The sequence below is a fragment of the Anabas testudineus genome, chromosome 1 (assembly GCF_900324465.2).
Source record: "Anabas testudineus chromosome 1, fAnaTes1.2, whole genome shotgun sequence".
NCBI lineage: Eukaryota > Metazoa > Chordata > Actinopteri > Anabantiformes > Anabantidae > Anabas > Anabas testudineus.
In genome coordinates, this window is record NC_046610.1 from 21914187 (window position 1) to 21935052 (window position 20866).

General features: G+C 40.1%; 1 protein-coding gene across 1 annotated transcript in view; it reads left to right on the forward strand.

Annotated features, from left to right (window-relative positions):
- Positions 1-225: 225 nt before the first annotated feature.
- The window catches only part of LOC113161250 (neuronal acetylcholine receptor subunit alpha-7-like), a 28659-nt gene continuing 8018 nt past the window's right edge, over positions 226-20866 (forward strand). The window contains exons 1-4 of the mRNA XM_026358731.1: positions 226-338; positions 7534-7673; positions 12388-12432; positions 15739-15848. Coding sequence (XP_026214516.1) covers positions 278-338; positions 7534-7673; positions 12388-12432; positions 15739-15848 — 356 coding nt within the window. The 5' untranslated portion in view covers positions 226-277. The remainder of the gene's footprint in view (positions 339-7533; positions 7674-12387; positions 12433-15738; positions 15849-20866) is intronic.

The following is a 20866-nucleotide window of genomic DNA, read 5'->3' on the forward strand; positions in this document are numbered from 1 at the left end:
AAAAAAAACACAGCTAAGCGCGGCGAGAGGGGAAAAGAGAGAGGGGGAGAATCCAAAGTGACTTTTGAGGTGACGGGCGACCCTAACGCAAGGAGACAAGACGTAGAGAGGGGTGTGTGTGTGTGTGTGCGCGTCTCCTCCAGCATCCGACAGCAGGCAGAAAGAGAAAGAGAGAAAGAGAGAGAGAGAGAGAGGAACCAGCAGTCTGACAAAGCTGCACTCTGTCTAAGTTTGAGATCTCCACCGGCTACACGGGGACCTGTGCTGCGCCGCCGCCATGGACCGAACTGTATCAGGACTGATCGGAGTGTACCTGTGGGTGACGCTCTTCTGTCAAGGTGGGTCTGTGATGGAGCCCTCCATCTGTTCTCTGTCTGCATGGGTCAAAAGAGACCAAAGGAGAAAAAAACAAACCATGTAGTGTGTCACTTTCTGTCTGAGAATCATTAATATAAAGACGAAAAGCTGCGCGACGTAGTCTGAGTGTTAGTTTGGCTGTTTGTGCACATCTGGCGCGACAGGAACATCTGTATTCACAGCTGTAAAAGACATGCGCACAGCATCCCATAGATCCTATAACAACGTTTCCTGTAATGTGTATCCAGAAATGTCATTTAAAGGAGGGTTTAAGTGACTTCACCACATTGTGGCATGAACGCGTCTTTGGTCACATTCACTAGAGTTTGGAGTGGTGTTATCCTGCTGTGTGTTTAAAGGGAGAATCCTTTGACCCGTACCTTAATACATGGCTGTGTTTCTACAGTTTCAAGCATGCCTTGTGTGGGTCAGTGTGTGTTTAGGGCAGTGAGCCTTTCTTTAACAGACCAACAACATCTGGCCCTGAATAAGGAAGGCGTCCAGGCGGTGATGCACAAAGCCCATTGGGGCCGTTCATCCCTCCAGTGTAATCTCTGGGTAAAGGATGGTTAGATGCAGGACTCCAGTGGAACATGGCTAGAGCACCCTCAGAGGAGGGTAAATCCCTGTAATGTGTTTCAATCCTTGTTTTGTGCTCCATATTTCTAGATGGATTTTTTGAAATACATGTTTGACTTCTGCTGAGGGAACCTGCTGTTTTGCTGCCTCTGGTCTGACTGAGTGGAATAGATGTGACACAGACACATGTCACACAACTAGGAAGATGTGATCAACCAGGCTCAGAAATTGATTGGTATCATGGTAAAAGTAAAGACGTGTCCTCACAGCTTCTCCTACCAGGTTGTGCGATGCTGTAGAGATTACAACCCTGATTAAACAGGGCTTTATCATGAAGTAACCAAATTACAATTACACAAGCAGGTAAAAAGGCACTCTGCATAGTCATCCAGTATACTCGCCGTACAGTAGGACATAAGATTGTAATCAAATACTGTCCGTGAGTCCCTGGACAATATCTGACAGTGTCTCATGTCCCTGATCACCACTCATGAGCATCTTTGGATTTACAAGGAAAATGTCTAGTACAGTCTAGAACGGCTGATTAATGTTTTATCATCCTCTACTCCAAATAGGTTTTCTGCACTTCCAGGAGTTCCTTTGGATGCCATGTGTAGCCTCAATCGCTGACCACAACATACTTATTTAACACTGTAAACAAATAAAAGAGATAAAAGTTAAAACTTTCCATTTGATGCTCCTGTAATGATAAATGAGCTCAACACGATCATTGGGTGTGAAGGAATCTAAATCAAAATAAAAACTGTGATTTAATCACAGCATTCATCACCATCCAGGGTGAGAAGTGCTCTTTCCTACGGTTCCTGACTAACTGTAGTTTACTTTTAGACACCTAAAGTCACCTCGATGTAACCGTGTCTCTTAAGAGTTATGTTCCCCTGCAACCACAGTACAATTCCATCCATCTTACTATCAAAGTAAATCTACTACAGAATGACAGTGGAGATGCAAAATGTGGCTCTTCGAGTGGCCCAGTCAGAGCCCAGACTTCAGACTATTGGAGATGCTGTGGCATGACCTCAAGAAAGCCAGACACCAGACGTCCTAAGGATTTGGCTGAGCTGAAGCAGCTCTGTAATAATGGTCCAATGTTCTTCCAGAACACTGTGCAGGTCTAATCAGGAAGTGCTTGCTTGAGGTTACTGCTGCCACAGGGGGTTCACCCAGTTACAGTATGTGTTTCTATTGAGTTTTCTGATATTTGTGACTTTGGTGAAGATCAGATCACATTTCGTGAGCAAGTTAGGAAAAAAACCAGGAAGTTTAAACAGTGCCATAATGTTTATTTCCACTTTTTTATATTATTATATTAATTAAGATTAGAGAAAGATTGTGGTTTTGTTTCAGGTTTAATGAAGATGTTGGGATAAGGCAGACCACAGTCTTTCTCTAACCTTAACCAAGTGCTGTGAGTGCCTACACCTAACCAGAAAGTTTAATCATGCTGCACACAGATTGGACATTTTAGTGGGAAGAAAATGTTGATCTGTTCATTATGAACATCAACAGAAAACAGAATTTCACTACAAAAACATGTTTCTGATTACAAGAAAATGTGTTGAAGCAAATATCAAATATATCTAACAAAGAAATGTTCGATGATGCATGCAGGCTACTTGTTTTCCATGTCATGTTTGTGAGTACCCTTAAGTGAGAGGAAATGCTCCCTGCAACCCATTTCCACAAGCAAATTGGACTTGTTTTATATTATTCTTAAATCTAAGTTGAGTCAACCAGATGTTGTGCTTTTTTTTTTTAACTCCTCAGATGGTGGATACGTATTGATCTTTCACAGATATTTGTAAACCAGCTGCTTTAATGTGATTCGATTTTAAACTTGGGAAAGTTGCCTGAAGTTGCCAGAGCGCCTTGAGGTTAATCAATATTTAATCTGTCTCTGTGGTGGCTAAGTCTGTGCGAGTGTTGTCATGTTAATTGTTCCTGACTTGAATGGTATCTACAGGAGTTTATGGTAAATTCATTCAGCAACTTCAGCAGCTCCAAAAAGACACTTACCGGTACTTTTCTTTAGCCACTTCAATGAGAAGCATTTTGGATGGAGAGTATAATGCCAAGTGCAACACGATAATGTGAAGAATGCATTATTGTGCACTGATGGAGAAGATTAAGGGAACATCCACTAGGTAAATACTAATCACGCGTGAGTCAACATGTGGATGTTTAATAGCAGAAGCAACAATATATAAAGCCTTTAAGCAGCAAATTGCAAGTGACAGCTGTCTCAGTGGCTTTTAGGATGGAGATTTGGCCTGCAGTAGGGAGTACGAATACATTTAGCAGGTCTTTTATCCTATCAGCTCTCAGCCTGTATTTAAGCTGTAATTTTCCACGTCGCCTGTATTGTAAATACAGAGTGTGCCCACATTTTCACAGTGCTCTCTTTTACTTATCGTGTGTTTATTAGTCTCCCTTGTGTTGTTCATTTGACTACTGTCCGTGAGCCAAACTGCCTCCCTCTGCTCTAATCAGTCTTTGACCCACTGTCCTCAAACATCCCCCTCAGTGTGAAGTTAATATTGCTGCAAGCAGCAAGCTGTTAGGGGTTTCCTTCTGGCCATTAAATGCTCCAATATGGTGTACACAAGATGGGGAAAGCCCAGATTAGGACTTTGCTTAGGGGTGTAACTGACTGTGGTCTGCTCATCTGGGTACTCGAATTTAATCTTGGTTGTCTGTCAGTGTGTTTTGTCTTTGAGTGCTGTCTTAGTGCCGCAGCTTACAGGTTCCAAACTAATGGCAGGTCACAGTGATCAGTGATGCTGCAGCTTAAACAGACCATGTGCAGTTTTATAGACACACAAATAATCAACTTGTGCAGGTCAAACATCTGTGTGTGTAGATGTAGAGGGTAAAGAATGGACCAAAGGCTCCTCTGACCCTACCAATGTTCTGGAGGACAATGTGAGAATCTGTAGACTGTGGGCATGTAGGAGGGCTCAATCTTGTTCATTGATTCTTAAACTGCTTTACGCACAAGCACAAACTTCCGGGGCACAAAAATGTTTTTTTTTTTCCTGTTTACATTTTGCAGACTACAGAACATATTGTTCCCTAGATACAATGTAGGTCTTAGTCATTACTTTCGATTGAATGAATTGATCTTTTTCAAAATGGGACCTCTCGAAAACTCTATTCTATTTCCATCAGAGCACAAGCCTCACAGCAGACAGAACCACTTTATGCCGTATTCCGCACATCGTATCAGCTCAGCGTCCATAAGCAGTAGGAATCTCTAATCAGGATGATTTCAGTCCAAACATATTGTCCGTGTAATCACAGCGACTTGTAATGTCGTTAGTTTGAGGGAAAAAACATATTTTTCCATTTCTTCTAAGATTTTGTCTTTCTGCAATCTTATGTCTTTATGTCAATATATGATAAAATAGTAACAGTAAAGATGATTTTCGTTGAGGCCACTTTAGAAACAGGTCCAAACACTTCTACTGAGCCTTAATATTAGACCCTGGTCCCACAGTTTAGGGACTGGGTCCAACTGACACACATCTCACACAGCTGTCTGGAGATTATCAATAATCAGAACTTCTTAAAAGAGGGAAATATTCTACTTTTTACACAGTTACATGTATTCAACAGCTTTGGCTATAGAACTAGTGATTTTGTTTGAAGATGTATTATTATATATTAATAAAAATATAACCAACTAATTAATGATGATGTCTGATTGGTCTGAGTCTGGTTCTTCCAGATACAGCTGTATTGATACTGCAATCTGAAACTGAAACGCGTTCAATGCACTCAGGTGATCTCTGTGAATCTAATTGAGTAACTTAAACCTTTAAATTGGCTGCATCAGTTTTGATTTAGGTGGGTCTTTTTGAATTCATTTTAATTAATTACATTGACACTGTACTGTACCTGTTACAAGTGCAGTGTGATCCTCTACTAGAAAATACATTGTTCAGAACATTTCATAAAGACAAGACGAATGATCATAGAAAACAGCTGCATCCAGTAATAATGCATAATGCAAGACATAAGGGGATTGGCTATGTTTGACTGTATTAGATCAACATTAGTTTATGTCCTGTTGCCACCCTCTCAGTCATATGCTCGTTTTCACAGTGGCTCTTTGACAGCACTCTCAACTGTTCAGCTTGTTTTGGCTCGACTCGCTTCACTCCATCTATTCTCAACACTTATGCTGCCTGCCACTCTCACCCATTAGGCAGATTTCCTGTCACTCCAAGATTTAGGGGTGCCCGATCTGACACTTACCAACACTCTCACACACAAACACACTCTGTTTGTTTTCACCTCATTAACTAATTAGTCATCCACTCAGTCATTGAGGGTGCAATCGCATCCTGGCTGTCACTCAGTAATTGCTGGAATATGTAGAGACAACATCTAATTTGGACAAGGGTCATTGGGGAGATGCAAGCTGAGACCTTTTCAGTTCTGGCTGACGTGAGAGGAGGAGGAGAGGAGAATGATGAGGAGGTCTGAAAGTAGAAAAAAAAAACACAGTCCTGATTGGTTCGGTTTATGTGCACACACCGGTCCAGTTTTTACATTATTGACAGTTACATTGTACTTTCAGTAACGCACAGCATCAGAACAAAAAAAAAACTTTCCAATTTAACACATGATCATTTCAATTCAGAATATTAGGCTTTGGGTTACAGTGAATAGCTTCTACAGTCTAAGAAAAGGTGCTAGGAGACCTCAGATTTCTCCTACAGGCTAACTTCACTTCACACCTCACCTGAATAGGCTCGTTAAGTGGATAAAGGAAGGGCGTGTGTGTGAGTAGATGTAATATTCACACCTCTTACAGCCCCTCCTTCCCCCTATTAAAGTGGGTTGTTAACTGTGACCTTCCTGGTGGGTGTGTGAAGTGGTCTTGATTTTCCTGGGTACAGATGAAAGGGCAGCATGATCAATTAGAGACAGATTGTGTCTAAGGCCTCCACCTCTGTTTTCCATCTGAATGTATGGCTTCTCTCATGTCCCTCTCATACCACATCACCAGAAAGTGTGAAAGGCGTCTGAAAGTGTGGCTTCGTGTCTGAATGAATGAGCACCCTGGTCACATTTCCGTAGAAGTTGCAACGGCAATCTGACAAGGTCAAACCTAGTCACTTTGAACACGGCACAAGTCTGAGTGCGTTCATATATAATGTATCTATTATCGGGTAAAGGATTAATAAGTTGATGGTGAATGGTGAAGAAGATGAATCAACTTGTGGTTTCTCACTAAATTAAGTTTAAATAATCTAAAATGACAAACTAATACACTTCCCAGCATGCATTATGGTCTTGTTTGTAGCTTGAAGCAAATATACATGATTTGGCTCAAACAGGACAAATCAAACAAGTTAATAATTGAAACCACCTGAATGGCTAAGGAAGCTAAGTGTGTTTAATAAATTAAATTAAATTAAACCAAATAAATAAGACTGAAGTTTACATAAGAGACCATTCTAATTATGCTGGAACAGATTTGTAAGTTCAAACATCTACCTAAGCAGCTAAAAAATGAACAAATCTACATCAAATTAAGGCAAGAGTGTTCACATTTTTACGTTGAAACAAACGTCCCATTTATTCAGCTCAGAGATAAACCAGGCTTTTATCCTGCGAGCCCCTTGGTACAAAGTCTGCATAAAGTCTGAGTGAGCTCATGTGTGAACACAGCAGGTAGCTGCTTAAAGTATTCACTGCGAGCAAGGGGGGCGTTTCCTTTCAGCTGGTTTGCTCAGCAGAACATGAGAACCAGAACGTTAAGGAGATAAAAACCAGCTTTCTGTTGTTGGATCTCACTTCAAGAAACCTGAGTTATAGACATACAGCCTCATCTCTAATCATGTGATTTGTTCTGCTGGTGTGCTATAAACAAACCACAAGCAGCTGTGTGCTGCACGTGTGAACGCACAAGTCCACTCGGAGTGCACTTCTTGTGCACACAGCAAGAAGGATCTGGGTATGAATTCACAGGTTGGTCGAGCGCCTTTCTGTTTGGAGTTCGCATGTTCTCCCTGTGCCTGGGTTCTCTCTGGGTCCCGCTGTCCAAACACATACATGCTACCATGGACATCCATGTTTTTTACCATGACAGTAGCTTTGGTGGAGGAGAAACAGCCTTCGCACCAGGGGGCCTCATTGTTCAGTGTAGACACTTTGATGAGGTCTAATGAACGCTGGAAAAACAAAAGCACAATCAACACAATTCAAGTTGACTGTTAGTAATGTGCTCATTACTTTCAACATACATATTGTGACTGAATCAGGATTTCTTGAGGATTTCTGTTGCGCTACATGAACAGTGTTGGAACATACATAACAGTGTTAATAACATTAATATTTGGGGGACAGGATTTTTATGTATGAGTATGTTTAGTAAACTGCTGGTCTGATTGAGTCTTTGTTAAAGATGTGAGGTTTTCATTTCCACCTGTTCTTTCTCTTTCTGCTTCACTACTGGAATTCTTTAGTTTTTCTCTTCTTACATCCCAAACTATGTCCTTTGTGCCCCCTCCCCTTTTTCTTCCTCTTCTCTCCCAATTTTCATTGTCCATCCTCTTTTTCCTCCAGGTTGTCACGGTGGTGTGTACCAGAGGAAGCTGTACCGCGACTTGATGGTCAACTACAACCGGCTGGAGAGACCTGTCCAAAATGATTCAGCACCCATCGTGGTGGAACTCGGCCTCACACTGCTACAAATCATAGACGTGGTGAGTTTGTGTGTGTGTGTTTGTTTGCATTGGTTTATGTGTAAGTGTATGTTTATGTTAAATGTCCCATCTGATTTAGTTACAGTGGCTGCGGCGCATGCTAATGCACATACCTTGTGTTTGTTGCATTTCGTCCTCTTCTTCAGTTTTAAATTCACTATTCTAACTTCACTATTCCACCAGTGGCAGCACCGAGCCACGAGAGAACGTTTGTCATTTGAAGAGCAAGTTCTTTGTTTCTCCCCTCCACCTTTTTTTTCATGGCTCTACAGGCCCTCAGTCTCCTTTCTGATTCAACAGGAAAATTCTGTCTCAGTGCTGACTCCTTCTCAGCTGCTCATCACTCCCCAACTACTTTCATGAACACTTCATTTCTTAGAGTGGATCATTGACTTCCTGCAGTCGCCACTGACTGTTCAGTAATCTAACAGGAACCTTTAAATGTACTGTCAGTTCAGACCAAACACAAAGTCAACTTTAGAGATGAACAATAACATGGACCAATGCGTCCTTGGTCAAATTCACGTGAATGACACACAGTAAAATATTTCCTGACTTTAGTGCAAGAAGTCACTGCATCCAGCAATAAATAAATAAATACATATATATATATAAATAGTCAATATGATGTTTCCAGTATTCATTTTCTGCCTGCACTTCTTGCTAAACTGAGCTAAACTAGTTGCTTACTTCACTTTTTGATTACTCGGACACCTCAAATACCTCCATTTCTTCATCTTCATGTATAGCATTGTAAGTTGTTCACATTCTATATCCGTGTGTCCTCCTGTACATTTTTCACCCACAAGACGCATGCCAACGTACAAATAACCTCATAACCGCACAATACAATCCTTTCTTTGTCTGTCAAGCTTCACTCCTTTTCACATCAAAGCTGCAACTCTTCAATCGACACTTCAGTGGTTTGAGTTGACTTTGTGTCACATCTCATTTTATGTATTTGTTCCATCTGTATCTGTGTTTTTTCCATCATGCATTCCTCCTGTTCCTTATCTCACGCAGCTACTGTCACATAAACCCATACATAACCTCCTGCCTGTTAGCCCCACCACATAGCCAGAGCGCTCATCCAAAAAACCCAAGCTGACACCCCATCACATCCCTGAGCCAGCTCTGTCACTAGACGTGTACATCTCCTCATGATAAGGGCATGGTGGTAAAAACGGTATGCTGGGATGCAATATAGGATTTTCAGGTTTTGGGGTTTGTTTGTTTTTTTTTGAAGGACAGCGAATGAGGTTTCTGCTGGTTTGAAAAAGTCTAATTTAGAGTAAGTCTTTGCAGAAACTCCAACTGTCATCCATAAAATTAAGCCATACATCCACAGAGACTGAATATGATTTACAAGTTGTTGTTATGTACATTGTTTACTGACTTGATACATAATGGATAAACTGACAAGACCATGTGAAATGATGCTGGACAGTTGTAAATAATGTAAAGCTAGTTGCAAGTGTGTGTGTGTGTCTGTGTGTGTGTGTGTGTGTGAAATATGCTCTTTGATTCCTCCATCTGCTACTGGGTAACCCTCTATCTGGGGAACTGGGGCAGGTTGATGTCCACAGAGTGGGCTCATCACCATGAATAATGCTAAGCCAGCACAGGACTAGTCATCATCCAGTACCAAGAGCCGCCGAGTCTTGATCAATCGACCAGCTGTTCTGCTGCTTTGTGAAAAGTTGTCTTTTGGTGATCACTTTTGATTCTAGACTACTTGAGACGAAAGAGGTGTATGAGGAGAGACGCTTCTCATTGTGCTGCTGCTGAACCAGGCTGTGCTGAGTCCTGTCTGCACAGCGTGTTTTGAAATTCGAATCTGTTGAACCAGTAAAACAAGAGGGCATCTTATTCATCCTCGATATCACAGTGGCCCATTAAAGATCTGCTTTGCGGGAAACTGATGAAAATCCAAAGTGAAGCCAAGAGTAGGGAGGACAAGAGTGGGGGTATGATTCAGGTTTTTTCGGGATTTCTTTTCCTCCCCATGTTTGAAACACTGATCATCTGATCTGCACTGAACAAAAAGATGGAAAGAGTTAAAAAGGAAGGAGGTAAAACTAAACTACACAAATGAAAAACCATTTCTGGAGCAATGTACTGCAAGTTTCATTTCATATAAATGAAACCTGTTTTTTTTCCTTTGTCATATGATATTAGACGACTTGCTTTAAAATACAGTTAAGGAGCTTTCACTGAAGTGTCCAATCCCTTTCCATTCTGTCTAAAATCAATCAGAGCAGATTTATGAGGCGGTTATAGTGTTTAGAGAGGGTGTGACAGGGCTGATACTGCCCATTGAAGTCGAGTGAAATCCCACAAAACACCACAAAAGAGGGGTCGGGTACAAAATAGAGCGAAAAACACAGCGACCCCGCAGCAAAGCCAAATCGCCACGATTGTGCGCCAGATCGCACGCTGGAGAGACAGAAACATGTCGCACACAATGGAAGGCTGTGCTATTTCAGCGGCGGAGAAAAGAGGGTGTTTAACAGAGGGGCAGCTCAGAAAGGACAGGTGAAGATAAGAGTTAGGCGGGGATGAGGGGGAGGAGCGGCGATTGTGTGGGAATTGATTTGATCTGCCCGGAGAAGCAAGAGCAGAGAGTTTACATAGCTTGTTATTCATGGCACAGAGTTTAGTTTAGTTTATACATCTTTATATAATGACACAGGAGCTTATCTGTCTTATTTACACCATATGTTTCAGGCAGATTCTTAACATACGCATTGTATTTTTAATGATATTTTCACTAAAAATAAGCATTTAATACAACAGTAAGTATGACTTTACTTATGTTATTGACCATGTGGTAACCCACAGTATCCGCCTGCATTTCTGTCCTCTCTAAGGCCAGTTTCAGACTTACAGTACTGTTCGTGGAGCAGTACTTAAGCTTAACTCCCTTAGTTATTCAAATGAGGGCGGGGGCCCTGCCGTACTAAAAAGTCACTGAACTCTGTTCCCCACTTGTTTTTAAATGACTTAAAGTTTTGAATCTCCCCTCCTCGGGAGCAGGCAGTGTAGAAACCGTTCCCATTGTGACATCATGTATGACTGTAAGGTAGCATGAGATTGAAGTAACAGTATATCAGTACATGCACTTCATACCACTGGATACACTGAACACACCAATGTGAGCACAACATTTGTTTATTTGAAAGTAAACTCTGTAAGAATCCTTTACCTGGGTTGATTTCGAGTCTGAGTCATGTTCAGAGTCGATCGATCACTCCTCTCCTAAGAGGCCCAGGCGACGATGTAGAGCACTCGGACATCACCCACGTCTTTTAATCTTTGAAAGATATGAATTGAGTTGAATCAACTAACAATATTAAATAGCAAGGCAGTGCAATAAATTGAATGATTCAACGAAAACAGAATGATTCACATTTGCAAATACTGTGCACTGGACTAATAGTTCGTGACTGTGGTTGAGCACTGAAATACATTAGCAATCATATGCATACATTTGTCCATCCCATTCTTGTCAATGAAGGTGGACTAAAAATAATACACATCTCTGAATAATGCAGACTGTTGTATTGTGTTGCATTATTTTTAGCTAGGTAAACCTGCCCTAGCAGAGAACAGTCTCCTCAGAACAGTCTTTTATTTTGAGAAAGAAAAAATGTTATAAATCACATCAAAAGAGGTTTAATAAATCAGTCAATGCACATATGGGCACTTGACTACTGTGTTCAAAGTAGGCTTTGAGGTCAAATCCAAGCACACTCCTCCGTGACTGTCTCACTACTTAGGAACAAGCAAGTTTCACCTCTGAAACTGTCCCGGGAGCCAGAGAAGAAAGCTTCACAAAAACAAATGAGAGAGAGAGGTGTGTGAAATCGTGTGATAAGAGAGAAAACTATGCAGTAGATTAAGTCTGGTGGGATGAGGAATCCAAAGAAAAAAAGTGCGTGAAGTTCTTTCAAGACTTGAATTTACCATAATAACATGAAAGCGAAAGTTTACAAAGGGTTGAGCAAGTTGTGTTATTCCTGCTTCCGTCATGGTACGAAGATAATGTGATAAGTCACTTCAGTGGTTGTGTGAATATTAAAAAAAGGCTAATGCACAAAGAAACACAGGGAGGAGATGCTACTGTGACCCACTATCACTGTCAGACAGATGTGTGACGGCGTGCCAGCTGTCGTCATTCTGAAAAACACACTCTTAAGTCTGTTCTTACCTCAGATTTTTTTCCCGTCTCCTTCTGACCTCTTTCTGTCTGTTTGTCTTGACCTATCGCAGCCCGTCTCTTCTGCTTCTCTCTCTGTCACTCTTGATTCCTCGTACTCTCGTCTCTCCACTTGAGCACTGTCCACTTTTTCATCTCGCTGCCCATTTCGCCACGAGCTGACCCCTGTGAGAAATCATAAAGTGCAGCCGGAGCCGCTGTGTGTTTCTGTTAACGTGACGTTGATAGAAATTGCAGTAAACTCATCTCTTTGTTGAAGAGCCCCATCTTTTCCACTCAGTGTCACCCTCTGCTCCCTGCACACTTTCTCCTTTTATTTATGATTTTGTTAAAATGGTTAAGCATGAAATCTTCGTACAGTTTGACTTCGTCACTGATGTGCCTCATAATCCCACCTCATGTTTGCCAGACATGTACTGTTTATTTTTTACTATCAGTCTAAAGCAACATCTACTCGCTGCTGATTATTCTTCCTCTCCTCTGTTTCCCCTCCAGGATGAAAAGAACCAAGTGTTGATCACAAATGCCTGGCTGCAGCTGGTACGTCTCCTCCTCGAGCACTTGTTGTGTGATCACTCTGTGATAATTGCGGCTAAGTATATTTTTGGAAAGTGTGTGAATGTGTCATGTTTGTGTCCTGTGGGCTCTGCAATTCACATTTTCAAAATGTGACATATATCAACAGAGTATGATTTCAGGATGTAACTAATGACCTCTTGTTTTACAACAGAAACTGGTTTTGCAATTATATATATATATCACATTTCAATGACTTTCAAGGGCCTTGTGACAAAATGTAAAATAGAAGTCTAAAGATAGTTAGACAGGGTTAACATTGTTTAAGTGTTGGTTTTCTTTCTCTCTGAAATAAAAAGGCAGGTTGTTACCAACAAGGGCAGTTAGCATATTATTTATTCTATGGTTGATTGTCAGCATGGGTTAAATTATTGTTTGATGAGGATAAAAATATCTTATTAAGCCTTCACATTTTGTTTTCAGACCTTTCTAAGTCTTTATTTTACACTTGCTTTACTACAAAGGGATGTTGAGTCTGTACGTTTGTTTCAGTTGAAAGTTAAGTTCAGTTGCATGCCTGAAGTTTGTGAAAGAGCACATTGACACTCCACAACAGTATTGGCAAAATGTTTCGTGGACTGATGAAATTAAAATTGAACTCGTTGAAAAGAACACACAGAACTACATTTTGTGTAAAAGGGCACAGGATATCATCATGAGAATGTCATTCTAATCGTATGGTAGAGGAAACATCATGATTTGGGCCTACTTTGCTACATCAGTCTGGCCAGCTTGTTTGTTTGTTTCACACCCGTGTTGTTGTAATGTTCCTTGTTATGTTCTCCCAAACCCTCTAGACTACTTCCACCTCCTCTGATGGAAACTTGGCACACGCAGTTACGGTTGCCACGCTGTCCCCAGACAATTGCTGTTCTTTATTTCTGTTTCCTTTTTTGTTTTGTTTTTTATTTTTATTTGTTTATTTATTGACAATTGCTGTTCAGTGAAGAGTTTAATGAACATTCATGTCAGGTTGCTAACAGCATCCATGTACCATCATCAAAGCATGAGGAAGCTAAGCTGCTCAGCTACAGGACATCTCTCACATAATGGGAAGCTGAAAATGAATTAACAGTACAAGAAATGCTTTAAATCGCTTCGTAGCTTAGGGAAAACATTATATCAGGTACAGTCAATACAACAGCCTCATTATCACATCAGCTATTAAGCACAGACCAACCTCAGGTCAGGTTGAGTTGGCCGCTGACTGCCTCACAAGTTATCAATCATTCAATTATTCAGGAACTCACTTCTTTAATAATGGCATCCACTTCGGTGTTAGGTGGGCTTTGCAGATGCAGCAGATTTTGAAGGAGACCTGAGAAGTACATTAAGTAGCTCACAGACACTCAGAAGAGAAAAGGGGACAGGTTCACGTCTGCCGCATCGAGGAGGATTTGAGGTTTATCAGGCAATGAGTGTCCCTCATCCAAATGGATAGGATTTTATGTGGTTTGTAAGTGTGAGAATTGGAATGAGCTTAGGTTTTCTAAGAACTGGGTGTTAATGTAATGTTCTCCTCTCTATCCAGCTCTTCTGAGATAAGATTACCCTTTAAAGGGACAGTTCACAGAAATTGTCAAAAAAAACAAACAAACAAAAAAACCCATCAGTAACTTGTTTATTCAAGAACAGCATCACTGGTTTCACAAAGGAACACAGAATTTAACACCTGCTCACCACAACGAAGCTTTTGGATTATCCAGCGTAACTGGGACACTATTTGTGGAATATTATAATGGTATATTAGTGTTGAATATGAACGATAGAGATTAAATTTACGTCCATTGTTTTGAAGCGAAGGCAGAAATTCTAAAACCGGGGCAAAGAAATGAAAAACTTAACATTTGCACGCAGTTGCAAAGACAAATGCAAAATTGTAAAATGTGAAACTATTGCAATTAACATATGAACAATTTATTATTCAGTTAGCACTGTAATTTGATTCTGATGGTTCAAGCAAAAGGAGCCTTTGTTGGGATGTCATCACAAACATTAAAGAAACACAAATGTTTACTACAAATTGAAAAAATCAATCGATGCTAATATTTGAACGGTACTCTTCTTGGCTGCATGAGGTACATAAGCGCTTATATCCTATAACGTATCAGCCTCAGATTTGCATTCAGAGAGTGAATTTCACAGGCTCGTAATAAGAAGCTAGTTGTCTCAAATTAGTGACGCTCTCTTACATTTCTGTTATGTAAAGCCAAACCTATTCTTAGACAGTTATTACCTTATGTAGCCTAGTGTCCTCCTCAGCTGTTAGTCTCTGGAAAGTTACTGAGCTGTGATGTGTTCTGCTGGCTGTTACTTGTGCTTTTCCAGCCAACAAACATGAAGAGAAGGCGCCGTAGCACCAAGCGGCCAAATCCCAGAGATGACAAGTGTAGTGATTAAGTCATTAGCTGCGTGAGTGGAGATACATGTCAACAAGCTCTTTTTAGATGGACAGCCTGGCTTTGAAGAAATTATGACTGGGTTTATTGTAAAATCACTTTTACAGACAGACTTGCATGTGCCTGGTGATATTCATGCAAACACAGAAATACACAGTACTGTATGTTGCTGTTTATTCTAAGTCTTGAAAAGAGGCACAGAGGCAACACACAGCACACCCTCAGTCTTTGTGCTTTGAACACGTTGATGCCGGGCTCAGTTAGCCTTTCGCTGGATATGGGCCCTGACTCAAATGTGAGTGCAGGGGTCAGTGCCAACAACTGTTGACTTGGCAATGTTTCACTGCCAGGCTTCATTATCAGAGTTGGAAACAAAGTATAAGAGCCAACAGTTGTTGGTGTATCAGCCTGCGTGAAGCAACAGTTTTAGATTTCACGTGATTTAGGGTTGATCTTAATTGTAAAGAGAGTTCTAAAGCTTCTTTTTTGTCTTGCGTTAATAAATGTTGTGTGCCAACATTTATTTTCAGCAAAGATGCTGTGACGCACAGCTTATGTATGCAGTGTGTGTGTCATTGTACCAGCGCTATTTAAGATGTGACACACATTCTGCTGTCAGAGCAGGGAAGGTCGCTCATGTGCTATCTTGCCAAACAAGGCATCATAAACAACAACAGCAAATTGGTTTGCATGGTTCGTGAAGAAACCAAAGTAAACAGACTAAAGTGGCATTTGGCATCTCTCCAGTCATTTATTCACTATCTTCAATAGTTTTATGTCTTATTTTCTGGTTTTTGTGTCCTTACAGTGACCACTTGTTATATAACACCCTGCTTGTGTTAATTAAGCCTGTCTCCATTGTTTATTTCAGTATTGGACAGATATTTACCTCTCATGGAACCCAGAGAGCTACCCCGGGGTTCAGAACATTCGCTTCCCCTCGAATATGATATGGGTCCCAGATATCCTGCTCTACAACAGGTAGGTTCACCTCTTTCCATCTGCTGTTTTTCTCCTTGTTAAATTACATAATCACATACTTCACGTCACACTTCAGCTGCACAGTTCTTGCACCCCTTCGCTGGCTACTGTAATATTTAGAATTCCAGGTTTTGTTTTCTAACAACACAGATCTCTACTACCACATGGAACCATCTAGATCCCTAGTTTTCCCATGTCCTCATGGGCCACGTTTCTGAAATATCCTAGTCAGCAAAAAGAAGAAATAAACATTTTTAGCATTAAGCGCAATGTGACAACGATGACGCTCTAAAAGTTCTGAAGAATCTTCACAGTTCTTCAAGTTTGTGTTATATCAAGATATAATTTAAAGCATTTATTGGACTACTTGTAAATGTTCATCAAAGGTTGATTTCTGACAGAACGCTATAATCCTCAGAACAGAAGTTATAAACAAATACAAGTAGTGTTAGGACCAAGACAGAGTTAGCAATGTATCAGAAATGTGCTAGTCTAGTTTACCACCCTGAGTTATGCTGAACACCTAACTCAGTTTTTACAATAAATAAATAAATAAATATCGTCACATAGAACCTTATACAGTATTTTATGGTGACAACGTAAATTATGCATCAGTTTTCTAAATAGCTTTTTGTTTTCTATCAACTAATGTATTATACATTGTAGCTACAAATACCCAATCGAATACTGAGCTGTTCACAAGTACACAAAAACCTTGTTTACACTACATGTTTCAAAATGTTTTATAATGCCCTATCAACATTATCAATTAATTGTTCATTTCTCAATGGGCTAATGTAACCAGTATTCACAGGCAAACAGAATTTTACTACATTGTACTGACAGCCACTAGCAATTTACACAGAGTTTGACTCTTATGTATATAATTGATAATTAATAAAGTATATCGACTATTGAAGCACATGATAAAGAAATGTTAATTGTATTTTGATCAGTAGCTATTGTCATGAAAAGGACACTCTAATCTTTTGCCTCTTCTCTTTTATTAGTCCCCACAGTGGGGAAATTGCATTGTGGACAAGCTGCACCTTTGATGCTCCAAGGACTCGGGGTTCAGTGTTGTGTTGAAGGACACTTTGACAAATAGTTAGGACAACCTTAACCCTAACCGTCAGGTTCATAGACAGCCACTGTTTTACCACCTGAGCTACTGCTGCCCCTTTAAACACTCTCCCGATTTTTACATTTTCTGTTCTCATCTCCTGTTTTCTGATACATGTGCACATGCTCTAGATTGCCTGGGCTTTGTTCACCTAATAGCACAGTTGACAGAAGTATTGCCCAAATGAAATTTCACTCTCGGTTACGGCCGTGCTTAATGAGATGATTAAGCTGATTCCCTTAGGGAGTACGTACACCATGACTCCCAGGGGGCTTTGCATCTCTTGCCTCTATTGTGCAGCACTGTAGAGTATGTATTGCTCTAATAAGAACACTGCACCAAGAGACTTATAACGTGTGACAATTGCTTTGTCAAAGAATTGAGAGTAATCTGCCTCTTGAACAACTCGCTGGTTTCTTGAATTCCAACTAGGCTGTCTAATGTCTAATCTTTGGACAGAGAGGAGACTCCTTTGACCTTTCTGCCACTGCTCAGCAAGACTGTAGAGACACAAAGAAATGTGATTTCTTGGTCTTTCTGACATTGATATTCACGATGAAAACTGAACATGCTCCCTTTTAAGAACAATTCATACATGTACCTCAAAACTTTGCAGTGAGCAACTTTCCACAGACATTTGTGCATCGAACTTTTCATTAGCAACAGTTTTGTCCTCAAACAAGCAGCTCTCTAGGCTTTCATTACATTCACGATCAACTGTCTTAATGATACATTAATAACATCCAGAGTATTTGCTCTCTTGCATACAGACATACTGAACAAAAGCATTTTCAAATTCTTATCAAATTCATTTGTCTAAACAGTTGAATCACTTGACTTTGTGTGGCACATATTAGAGATATGAATCATAGTCCCCTTTGTTTTTTCTGAGAAACTATAAAAGAACTGTAATTATGGAATTCTGGGCTTTATAACACAGTTGGATGACAGACATGCAAAAAAAAAAAAGGAAATAAAATGTGTTTACCTAGCAGGGAAATTGGCTTTTCTATCTTTACTTTGTCTTGCTTTGGAAGTTACTGGAATTATACATTAGATAAGATGGAGACATATCTGCCACAGCGATGGAGAAAGGATGCTGTACAGTCTGGTATCTACAAGTTTAGTTTCACCGAGCAAACAAAGTGATGGAAGACAGTACTTACACACAGACCCCCTCATTTTTAATATAAATCATTTTAATGTGCAAAGAAGTGCCACATGAGGAACGTCAGAGTGGTGTTTTTATGTGTCTAGAACAGCTTGTTTATAGTGTTGCTCACTGTAAAAGGCACCGGTGGGAAAGTTTGTGTGACTGTTAACCATTAATAGACTATTAAGACCCAGCAGAGAGTATTCAAAAGAGGAGCAATGCATCATTCCTTCCTCTGCTTATTTAGAAACGAACGCTTTTTTTTTACACATACACCTAAAGAATCACACTAAGACAATAAGAAACAAGCCAGGGTAGAAATTGATTGATGGGGCAAGTTTTTCAAAGGGATGTTCAAGGTGATTGAGGATTCTTTTATGGGGTAGAAACTTGGCTTAAATAGTGTGTGTGTGAGAGAGAGATGGAGAGAAAGAGGTTGGCTATCTAAAAGGATCATACAGAACATTAAGCAGATTATGGAGGGGATCAGTGATCACTAATGATAACGACATTACAGTCCTGACACATAACCTAGATTGAAACTGACATTCCTTAGACGTGGAGTATAAATCATGAGTAAAATCGCTAATTTATATAGAGCAAAAGCAAGAAAGCAAGAAAAGAGATCAGATAAGATGGGCTTTTATTGATTCTAGTCGTTGTAGCAGCTCAACTTCAGCAGAGATGAAGAAAAAGTAGTGGATGAGAAATAAAAAAAAGTCGTAACTGTGACTGGGTTTCGGAATCGAGTGCATTCATCAATTTTCTAAACTTTTCAAAACCGACAGGCGTAGCCCCCTGTCCCACAGCAACTGTAGAGGTATGTGATGGTAAAGAAACTTCTAGCATCTGTAAAACCAACTGTAAAATCTACGCCATGGATGTCTTTGAGGAGAGACTATCAAAAAGTGTGTGCCTCAATCCTGTTTGTGTGACAGCCAGCGTTTTGTCTTTAAGCCCAGTGTTGCCAAATGCATGTACTATCCATGATTGGCATTCCTCGTAACTGGGCCTCGTCAAACAACACCAAGAGATTGGGGCCCTGGTGTGCTGACCTCTGACTAAGGAAACTGGCTCTTAGGAGTTGTGAAGGTACCGCAGGTTCCAAGTATCTGACTGAGTACTAGGAGAACAAAGGGAACAACTCTATGTTAGAGCAAACAAAAAATGAAATGAACCTGCCACTTTTATACTATTCATATCTTAGCATAGTTAGTTTCTATTTATATCTTGTGTTTATGGTTTGATAGATGGTTTTGAGAATGAGAAATAGAACCCTTCTCATTTTAAATGCTAATGCCGCCCAATTAACTTGCTTATAGATTTATTCTATATACTATTACAGGGCCAAATGCTAATTTAGCTAATTTAATGCCTGCGATGGATAAGAGCAATTGCAGCAGTTCCAAAGAATTCCCAAAGCCTTTTTTTGTTTCCCCACCTTCTGCTAATAGAAAAGAGTGATTAGATTTAGATTATTGATGCATATAAATCTGCATTGGGTAAAACCTTGTCCTGTTAAATGTCTCCTGGGCACGGTCCAAACGCACTTTTCTAATATTTATGTTCTATCTCTCCAACAAAAAGCCTTCAGGGAAAGTTCAATATATCACTTTCTCCCTATGGTTTCAGTCTCATACTGTAAGTGGAAGAAATGTACTAATGGACAATAACAGATGATGTTGGGAGTCCGGCTACTGTCTGGCTTTGGGTGAGCATTCATTTACTGCTCAAATGCAGTGCACTCTGTCAAGAATGTACGTCATTCAGTGTTTTATGGGGGACACAGCCTCCCAAAAGGTATGAATAAATATTATACTAGGCATGAATAAATGAATAAATACCATGTTGTCATCATAAGAAGCCTTTTACCGCTTCATTACATCAGTCAAGAGCATGTTTCTTTTCCATTTGCTTGTTTGTTTGGTGGTCTGTCTGTTCCATTATTCAGCACAATACCTTCACAAGACCTCCTACAGTCTGCTAGACTGTACTTAGACATAGTTGTACTTTGAGCTTAATGCTGATGGTAACAATGCAAATACCATGACTAACTGAACTTGTTGATGTTTACCATCTTAGTTTAGCATGTAAGCATCCTAATATACTGTATGCTAAACAGCAATAAATTACAGCTCAGGCTGAAAGGAAAGACTTTTATTCTTTTATTCGTTGATATTTAATCACAAATCAAAGTGCTAGACAAATTAAACCTTCAACCTGATGATGGTTTGGACCCAGTTAGTAATTCTAATTCATGAAGGAGTGTGTGTGACATCTGTTCAGTAGATGCTGAGATATTCACCTCTGTACCACAAATGTCTTGGTACCAAGAGGAAAGCGTCACCGAAGTTGACAGAAGGTTTTCCACTCTGAAGGCCACAAATGTTCTTCCAGGGCTTGGTCCAGGTTTGGACATACAGTATATAACATGCTTGTCAGGTTTGCCCAACACATAAATTTTTTGATTTTCTTTTGAAGATTAATAGAGTTTATCTTATAGTCACTGGCTCTGGTTGGGTTTGAACTGACATATGCAGCCCAATCCATACTTTAATCATAAAGGTGTTTTGAAATCTCTCTCAGAAAACTCTTGTTAAAGGTATTCAGTAAACCAATATTGAACTTTTGTAACTTTGACATGCTTTTGTTTTTACAGCAATGAATGCAGACACATTTTACATCTAACACAAAAGAGTCCTCAACATATGCAATTATAGTCCAAGAACAACTGTTCTCGGA